We start from the raw sequence: 10045 nt of genomic DNA, 5'->3' as shown, positions 1-10045 counted from the left end.
TGTAAGACCAGGCATGGTGAGTCCCATTCCCAGGTATCCATCAGGGAGCACCTGTCTGTTCCACCTCCCCAAAACAAGTATCCCAGCCACCCTACCTTTACTGTTACCCCTCCTATAAAGCCTTGGGACAGACTGTCCCTCCTTTGTCAAAACTGGCAAAAAAATGTTACTAGGATAAATGAGTCCAAAATCACATTGCAAAATGCAGTTTTCAACCCAACCAAAATTCTGAGGCATTCCCAAGATTACAAAAGAACAGCAAATTGAGACGCAGGTTCCGGTGTAAATGCTGTTAGCACAAGGTTCTATATTACCAGAACATTAAAGATATAGGTACAGGGTTTTACTCAAGGTTATTACTGATCCCCAGAAAGGAAGGAAGGGCTTTGGAAGCTTATCTTCCAATTTGAAAATTAAACAAATTCCTCCTGATACCCAAATTCAAAATGTTGTTAATATCCTTTTGGATCTGACAGATGTTTACCTCCACATCCCTATAAAGAAGGACCTTAGGCTGGTCTATGCTTCAAGGCAGGATATGGAGGCTCGCTACCAGTTCTGTTGCCTTTTGGCTTGTCCACTGCTCTAAGTCTTCACAGAATGTATGGCTCCATTAATAGCCCATTTTAGGACAGAGGGTGCCCCTATTTACCTATATTTTACCAACTGCTTTTTTCAGGAAGCCTCTTAGTAGGTACTTATCCCTCCATCTGACCATGGAGGTACTTCTCCTGTTTAGATTTCTGCATGCTGACACCAATCTCCAGCCCTCCACTGTTATACCATCTATGGTGCATAGTTGGATTCCAGGAACTAGAAGGCATACCTGCCAAAGCACATATGTCCTGGTCTTGATCTAGTACTTCCAGACTATCCAGGAGAAACTTCTGTTTCTGTTAAGAAATTCTTCAGGATTTTGGGGCTTATGTCTACTGCATTTTCATGATACCCTTAGCCAGGCAGATTATCTCTCTGTCTATATAGATACATGTGTGTGTGTGTGTGTGTGTGTGTGTGTGTGTGTGTGTGTGTGTGTGTGTGTGTGTGTGTATATGTATATATGTATATATGTATATATGCATATATATATATATATATATATATGTATATATATATATATATATATATATATATATATATATAAAATCTCTTCTTCTTCATTTGCCTTTTCCCGGTTAGGGTTCGCCACAGCGGATCACCTGTCCGCTCATGATTGGCAGTGAAGTTTTACAGTGTCAAGTTGCCAGCCCGTAGCCAGCCTTCCACAGAAGAGACACACACACACACACACACACACACACACACCTAGGGCCAATTTAGAGTGTCCAGTCCACCTGCAGCATATCTTTAGGATGTGGGAGGAAATCGGAGCACCCGGAGGAAATCCACGCGACCACAGGGAGGACATACAGACTCCGCACAGATGGTACCCCAGCCGAGGATCGAACCGGAGAACCTCTTGCTGTGAGGCGAGAATGCTAACCACCGTGGCCGCCCATAAATATATATATATATATATATATATATATATATATATATATATATATATATATATATATATATATATATATATATATATATATATATATATATATATATATATATAAAATGTGTGTGTGTGTTAAAAATACAGAAAATATGATTTACTATAATTTTATTGAAGTGGACTGTGTGAAATGATCTTATTGACTCACATCCGCGAAAAGTCACAGTGCCTAATTCCGATGTAGCTGAAATACATCCCGAATTCGACCTGGGGAGAAGTGTTAACACAGGTCAAGATAGGGGCGAGATTTGCACTAGGTAGCTTCAGAATTTAACATTGTCAACATTCGAGTTCCAGACTTCGTGGAAAGTGAATTCAACCGAGTCCACTTCAATAAAATGATAGTAAACCAGAAAATACAATGGTATTTTAAGAAAACCCAGTGCCACCACAAAAAATCCTTAGACTCCCCTCCTCCCTTGCATCAGGATGAAACTCCTCTGGTGGATTCAAGTTTGCAAACAAAATTGGAAAGTTCCCTTCCATATGCAGGAAGGGACCCAGGCCCTTGCCAGCTATGCTTTAGACCTTGTCTGGTACCCCCATTTAAAGGAAATTGACTCTGCAGGGCAACTCCGACTGCACCTTCACAGCAAAAGGCATCAACCTGAAAGAAGTGAAGGCAGTTCTGAAAATATTCACACAAACAACTTATCTCTGTCCTCAATAACCTATCCTTCTCATAATCGGTCACCAACTGGTTTCAGAGTTACCTGTCTGACCGCCAACAATCCGTTGTATGGCAGAATGACATATCTCCCCAACTACCTGTCTCCATAAGGGTTCCCCAAGGATCCATCCTTGGATCCCTACTCTTCTCTGTTTACACCAATAATCTAGCCTCTGCCACCAATCATGGCACACTCATCCAATACGCAGATGACTCGACCATCATCTGCTCAGCCCAGTCCCTACCCAAACTGCAAAAAGTCACACAGGAAGCCTTTTCCTCTGTCTGTTGAAACATGGTTATCCGATGCCCAAGTAATACTCAACCCAAACAAAACTAAACTTCTCATCTTCCAACCCACCAGACATACTCAAAACAACTCTCACTTTGACATCACAGCAAAAGACAACACCACTATATACCCAACTGAACACACCAAATTGCTAGGAGTGGAAATAGACAATAAACTAAAATTTGACATTCACATATCCATGACCATAAAAAAAGTCCACAAAAAACTAGGAGCGTTATACAGAAATAAACAATTTCTTACCAAAGCAGCAAAGATTTCAAGAGCAAATTCCCACCTTATCTCCACCCTACTTTATGCCTCTCCAGTATATACCAACCTAAGGCAATGTGATCTAAACAAGCTAGAGACCTGCTACAACAAAATCGCCAAATTCGACACAGGGGCATCCTACCGTAGTCACCACTGTCTCTCACTTGCTGAACTGGGCTGGTTTGAACTCCCTCACCTCCTTCAGTGGTATCAACTCTCACTCGCCCACAAACTAGTAAACCATCCACTAAATGTCCCATCCCTCCAGAATCTACTCCAACCCTATCGCACCACCAGACCACTAAGATCCAGCAAGAAAAATCACTTGCAGATCACTAAAGCCAATAACTGTGCTGGTGAAGCACTATTCTCTTGCGTCATAGCCAAATTATGGAACTCACTCCCACCCACAATTACCTCCATACCATCATGCACCAACTTCAAAACTTTATTAAAAGCGCACCTAAAAACATGCTGGCTATGCCCTTGCAACTCCCACTCTAATATCATCCACCCCATCCAACTACTACCTTTCTTTCCACTCCACTAACTACCTTGATTATAGCAAGCTCAGATGCTCATAAGCCTAGTACTTATTATACAGCAGGAACTTCTCATTGTTACATTTGTTAATGCCTGTTATGTACTTCACAGATAAAGATTCTAGTTGTCTACTGATGTACTATGTTCTTCATCTGTAAATATGTTGTAAGTAATTTCTATGTTAAATTGTTAATCGCTATGTAAGCCAATGTAACTACTGTCTGTTTATTGTACTGTGGAGCTTTTCTCCCCGGGCCTCCACTGAAAATGGACCCACGTCCAGTCGGACACTCCCGGTCAACAAATTTAAATAAATAAATAAATAAATATTAGTATCCTTCAAAACAAAATGGTCACCAGAGACAGTACAACTGTAATGTGGTACAGCAACAAACCGGCACTTACTCCTAATCTCTATGCCAAATGGCCATGAATCTCTGGAGTCTGGCACAGGGAATGGGACTGGCAGTCCTGGTCCAGTATCTACAAGGAACAGAAAATTGCCTGCTTGTGGATGCTTAAAAGGGAAATTTTCCCCAGACTTTTTTTTTTCCTCATAGAACAGCAAGTCGCAAAATTTTGCTCAAGGGTTCCACACAAGACAATATGGGGGATAGATGCTTTATTCCCTTGGACAGGTCTATTTGTATGTGCCTCTCCTCCCAGATCCTTCATTTAAGGGTATTTAAGAAAATGAGGGAGGACAGACCAAGGGTTGATCCTAATAGCCCCCCTTTGCCCCAGACAGCACTGGTTCTTCATTCTCTGTTGCATGGCCAGAGAAGAACCATGGGTGCTGCCTCTGAAAATAGACTTAACTTGGTGCAAAGGATGCACTACACACCCTCACTTAGGCATGCTCAAACTGGCAGGTAGGATATTGTGATACTTGTACTCCCCAGACACCTGTTCTCTAAAGACTTCTTTCAAATACTCAAGGAAGCCAGAAGACCAAGTATTAGAAAAATCACACATTTCAAAATGCTAAGATTTTCACACTGGTGTGTGGCTAAAGGGCAACAGTCATTTCAAGCTGGGCTGCCCCAGGTTTTGAGCTGTCTGACAGAACTCTACAATTCTGTCCTGTCCAATGCTTCCATAAAGATCAATGACATTTGTTCTTCTATCAATCTTTTATCATTATACTATGAAGCAGTTTTGTGAGGGTATCATTCATTTGAGACCACTAAGAAGGGCCCCTGTTCTGCCTTGGGATGTAAATTCTACTCTAGAAAAACGAACCCTACTACGTTATGAACCTGCCACCTCTGCAGACCTCAGATTCTGCACTTGGAAAACTACCCTCCTGCTAATTTTCACTTCCTCCTGGAGAATGAGTTAAAAGCCCTCAATGCATGGAACCCTATCTCATTTTCCATAAGAACAAGAATTGCTTTACATGTAAACCCCTCTTATGCCCATGGTAGTTTCTGAACTTTCACTGAACCAATCCATTAATCCACTGTCTTCTTTCCAAATCCTCAAAACAAGGGAGTGCAAACCTTGCACTCAGATGTGCACAGAACGACTCTGATTCCACTTGCATAAGAGAAAACCCCACTAGAAATCTAATAGGTTGACTTTGGCTTTTGGTAACTGGTCTCCCTTCCTTATTTTTAGCAAACTATTTTAAGTAGCTTGCTTTGCATTGCCTTTTACAAACATGGTGGAAAGTCAGTACCCGACAAGTTAAGAACCCACTGTGTACTAGGGCAGTAGCAGCTACAACTGTCTTCCTTAGAGGATTACCTACTTAGTCCATACTGGAAGCAGCCACATGACCATGGTCCACACATTTTCTAGGGCCAGAATAGGGTTCTCCTCGGCCATTGTGCAAAGTCTCATCTGGCCACTCTGACCATCTTCCCATCTCATTGTAGCTCTGGAAGTCTTCCCAGGAGTAATTACTGCAACTGTGAAGTATGACGAACATAGTATAGTTGTATAGAAGTTGCCTTAAGCATAGATCTTAAGTATCTTCACTTTTGCGATACCTATTCAATCCCCCCATCTCTTGTTTTCTCCTGCTTTTAAGATATATGTTGGGTTTCTCTAACAAGTATTTTTCCATTCCTAATTAGGTTCCCCTTTCTCTAATCCCAAATTGGCATGGGGACCTGTGTGCAGTCATGTTCCTAACTACTCTGGAGAGAGTGGGACTCTGGTCAGGGGACAAGAAAGACCTGAAGAAATAGCTCCATTCAGTGATCCTTTACCTAGACATCCTGATGTTGGAAGGGAGGGCATCTGCAGGGCCTGGGGGGGGAGGTCTGTAATATTCAGGCTGACGTTAGGCTTCTGCAAGACAGTAAATCCAAAAGTCTTTACTGCAAAAGTAAAGATACCATAAGTGTAGATGTTGAGAGTAACTATGTACACAACTATACTTTGCCTATTTGCAAAAACTCTGTATAAATATTTTCATCAGTAAATGTCTTCTTCCATTTCAGCCTTTTTGTGTGTCGGTGAGGAAGTAATGGGGTTACAGATCAGTCATGCATCCTGTGGAACAATATCTTCCAATGAAAATGAACATAGTTTGAACAGTGGCTAGAAATCTTTTTTTGAGCAGGGGGTTAGGGTCAGGAATGTGTCTGGCTCTGTAGTCATGTGGAAGTAGAAGCTAATTGCCACTGCAGAGGAATGGGGGTGCAGTTAAACGAGTAAGTCTGTTTTCCCCTTATCCCCAAGGTTATACAGTCAGAATTAGTCTGGTTAGAGATGTTGGAGTACAAGGATACTGGGAGGCTTGCTTCCTCCACAAACACTTGTTTCATTGTTTATCAAACATATCCTTTGTCGTATGTTTTTCTTTCGTGGTTTGCTGGCAAGATGAAAACCATTCATGGAGTTACTAAGAATCCATGCACTTTTATGGAAAGTAACAATGGCAAACATGACCGTAATGGTATTTTCTTTTAATCACCGACAATGTTTTGGGAGATTTGTATGTTTAGTAGATGAGTTATGATTATCTGTCTGAAGATCTGTTGACTGGACGTCTTGCTTATTTTACTGTTCGTATTCTCATTAATCCTTCTCTTTTGAGAAGAGGTTTAAGAAAACTGGCAACTGCTACTGTTATGTTGCTCATTTGTTATACAGCAGGTAGTTTATTTTTCAGATTTGTCTTATTTTGTAGTAAAATCCTATTGCAACATAAAAAAAAACTGTATCTCATCTACTTTCCTGGATTTGTCAGTTGCATACATCCGCACTGTGCAGTTTTTCATATCTGTTTCTTATGTACTCCAATGTGGAAGTTACTTTATAGTTTTAAGTACTTCCTGTGCAATTGTCTTGTTTGAGTAACACATTTTATAAAAGCATGGTGGCAAAAACTATCAATTTCTTTCTTGAAACGTATAGTAAGATCTAAGGGAATTTCCATGTAAAATATACAATCAGACATATGTCTATGAGCTTCTGCCAGATATGATGACCATTCCATAACAACAATAGCCCCTCCTTTATCTGCCGGTAAAATAACTAAATCTTTATTATTTTGGAGGTTAGTTAAGGCCTGAAGCTCAATAGAAGAGAAGTTATATTGTAATATCTTGGATTCACATGTCCTAAAATGTAGATTTTTGAGAACGCAATCTTGAAAAATATTTACATATTTGTTCCATATGGGGTATAAAAGATTTGTGAATTTTGAAATCAGTAGATCCTTGAGAGAATGAATCCCCACCAAAATGTAATCTAAGATTAAGTAAATGGTTTTCTCCTCACAATTAGACATTGCCCGTTCGATTCTCAGTTAGAGCATCTTCTGTGTGGCGACATGCGTGAATGGGCATTCCTTCGTTGAAAGTTGTGCGTTAGGCCCGGCAAGCCAGCATGTAAAACTCTACTGCCAATCATTAGCGGACCAGAGTTCCGCTGTGGCAACCCCTAACCGGGAAAAGCCGAAAGACGCAAACAAACAATGGTGGCATAATAGTGCAGCAGTTAGCACTGCTGTCTATCATCATCATCTTTTTTTTTTTTCAGTTCGGTTGTCAGTGTGGATGTCTCTATTTTGCAGAGTCTGCACATTTTCTCAATGTCCACATAATTTTTCATTGGGTAATCTGATTTGCTCTCAGACATACCTTAGATCAGCTGGTGGTTCTCCAGTTTGCTGATAGGGTGGGTGGGATATAGTGCCATAGTGTCTCTGCCTTTTTATCTGTTAATTGCCAAGATAGCAAAATAGGCTGACTCCCCAAACACCCTGAAGTGGATGACTTGGATAGTTGGAAAATAAATGGATGTTATACAAAAACAGACAAGGTTTTTTTTCAGAGTTTGTAGCAGCAGTTATGGTCGATGCTAGCTGACTGAATCCCTTATCAACTTGGTAACCGTTATTCTGTCTGTTGGGATTCAAGCCATTGTTATATTTACACTGTAAGTCTTATTGGAATGCTTGGTATATTTAACTTGTGCCAGTTGAGCTTTCTTGACGATGAGGCCCAAGGGGGTAAGTCATTACGGTATGATTTAACTGTAGCATGCCAGTCACTCTAATGACATCTGTTGCTGTTATGCAATTTATTTTAAAAACACATAAAATCTTTGTTTTTTTTTTAATGCATAAATTGTGGGGAACAGATTTTTCATTGGTAGTATGCAATTTGAGTTTTTACACATCACTGAAATTGCTATGTAATTGTTGTTAGATAGTTCTGGAGGCTTTTTTTGGTTGTGTTGGAGGTGGGATGTGAGCTATGCAATGTCGATGTGGCTTCATCTATGAATGGCCAAGTTACAACCTGGCAAAGGTTCAGTCAGATGAAAACAGCTAGTCTGATCTTCAACGTGGCAAGATATTTAACAAAAACTGTTTTATTTTTAGCCCCCTTCCCCATGTGTGGTACTTCACCCTTTTGTATACCACTTTCATAGTTGCTGAACTGTAAAGAAAAGAAAAAAAAAACATTAAGAAAAAAGAACCTCATGTTGGTGATCCTTAGAAACGGCACCAGATCACCAGTAGTGATGTCCTGTGTTAAAACAGTGGTCAGGGAAGTGGCTTCGGATATTGAACTTCACCAGTTGCTACTTCATTGACTTTATGTTTGCGTAGTTGTGAAATTCAGTTTGTAAGTCCTCTTCCCCTTAAAATTAGTCATTTACTTGCAGCTGAGTATATAATTTAATGACAACAGTTCTGTTATTCTCTGTGTCCTGCATATGATCCATCATTTGGCACTTATTCCAGGTTGATAATTCTGTTTTACACCTGAAAAAATGAGCAGCCAGTGAGATAGCATGATTTTGAGAATTGCCCCTCCCTAGGTGTTTTATACTTTCTGTACATTTTTCATATCTAAAATATGAAATATATGTAGTAGAGAACATAATTACATTGCAGTGGGTAATATATTTTGTTTGTTCAGCATGTCAGTAGCTAATGACAGCTCTTGGTAAATCTGTTTGTAATCCAGGTGACAGTTCAAGTTTTAAATCAACTTATACAGAAGATAAAAGAAGACCTTCCAAATTTAGAATCCAGTGAAGAAACTGAACAGATCCATAAACATTTCCACAACACCTTGGAGCATTTACGTCTAAGAAGAGAAGCACCAGAATCTGATGGTCCAATTTATGAAGGCCTTGTTCTGTAAAAATAAAAAAAGCTTTATTCTTTGTTTGACCTCTTCCATTATTTCTTTTGACACTGCTTTATTTTTAATTTAGTCTTAGATGTTTCTAGACTGTGCCTTTCAGAGCCGCCGTCAAAGTTGCCAATCTTATATTTGTACTTTACCAGCCCAGCACTTGCAAATGTTGGCATTTATTGAATTCAATTTACAACTTGGACAGTTCTTCATTTCTTCTTCTGGGTATTTTGACAAATTGTTGATTTTTCACTTAGCATGACTTGGTAGAACTGCTAACGCAGTTTATCCTTTTAGAAGAGAACCATTGTCCTAATGTAATTTTATGTACATTCTGATACCGCTTCTGCATTTTGTTTACCATAGAATTCCAACTTTGCAGAAGCTACTTACTTATTTATGTGTTACATTTAATAGATCGCTGAATTTACAGTGAGTAACATGTAGGAGCTTTGTATATCAGGCTGTATTTGAACTTTTCATTTGAAAACTCATTTCTTCAGAGTATTGCATAATGCATGTATGAAGAGTTCTAAGCACCTGGTTCAAATGCAAAAACTATATTTTGCTTAACACTGCAGTCCATTCAGGACCACATCAGTACACCTAATATTTCAAAGACTTTTTGTTCTGTATTGAATAAAAAATGAATTTGTGAACTATTAAGTGAAAGTAAAACCATTCCTATTGTAAATTTTAAAAAGTGTATTTACACCTCAATATTACTTTATTAACACAAGTGAAAATAAATGGCTATTAACTATTTATAATTATTGCTTTCTTTTATCATGTTCATGGAGTTATTGATTTGTTTCTCACATTGTACTTGTTTATAATATGTGTATACGTAATTTGTAGTGTTAAACATATTTTATCCTTGTAGTTAAGCGAGTACAAAGAATATTTTTCACACTTTCCCCACTGGTTCCTTTACAGATAGCTGGATAGGATCCTGCCCAAGCAGGTGTTTTCTCTCATGGATCTGGCCTGCACTATCAAATCAAATGCTGTGTATGTTAGCCAGGTAGGCCCACTGTTTCCTCAGAGGTTGCTTTTGCAGTGATGAATCTAGATATTTTCAGTAATTAGAGATTTGTCCAGCACAGTGTCAAAAT

General features: G+C 39.3%; 1 protein-coding gene across 1 annotated transcript in view; it reads left to right on the top strand.

Moving 5' to 3' along the window:
• Positions 1 to 9695, top strand: part of VPS35 (VPS35 retromer complex component) — a gene marked incomplete in the record, with an annotated part of 976266 nt that extends 966571 nt beyond the window's left edge. Inside the window, 1 exon segment of the mRNA XM_044081892.1 lies at positions 8757 to 9695. Within this exon segment, the coding sequence (XP_043937827.1) occupies positions 8757 to 8936 (180 nt within the window).
• Positions 9696 to 10045: the final 350 nt, after the last annotated feature.

The sequence above is a fragment of the Protopterus annectens genome, chromosome 8.part1 (assembly GCF_019279795.1).
Source record: "Protopterus annectens isolate FY-2018-M chromosome 8.part1, PAN1.0, whole genome shotgun sequence".
Taxonomy (NCBI): Eukaryota; Metazoa; Chordata; order Ceratodontiformes; family Protopteridae; genus Protopterus; species Protopterus annectens.
Note: the sequence above shows the minus strand (reverse complement) of the source record. Positions and strands in the feature narration are given on the sequence as shown.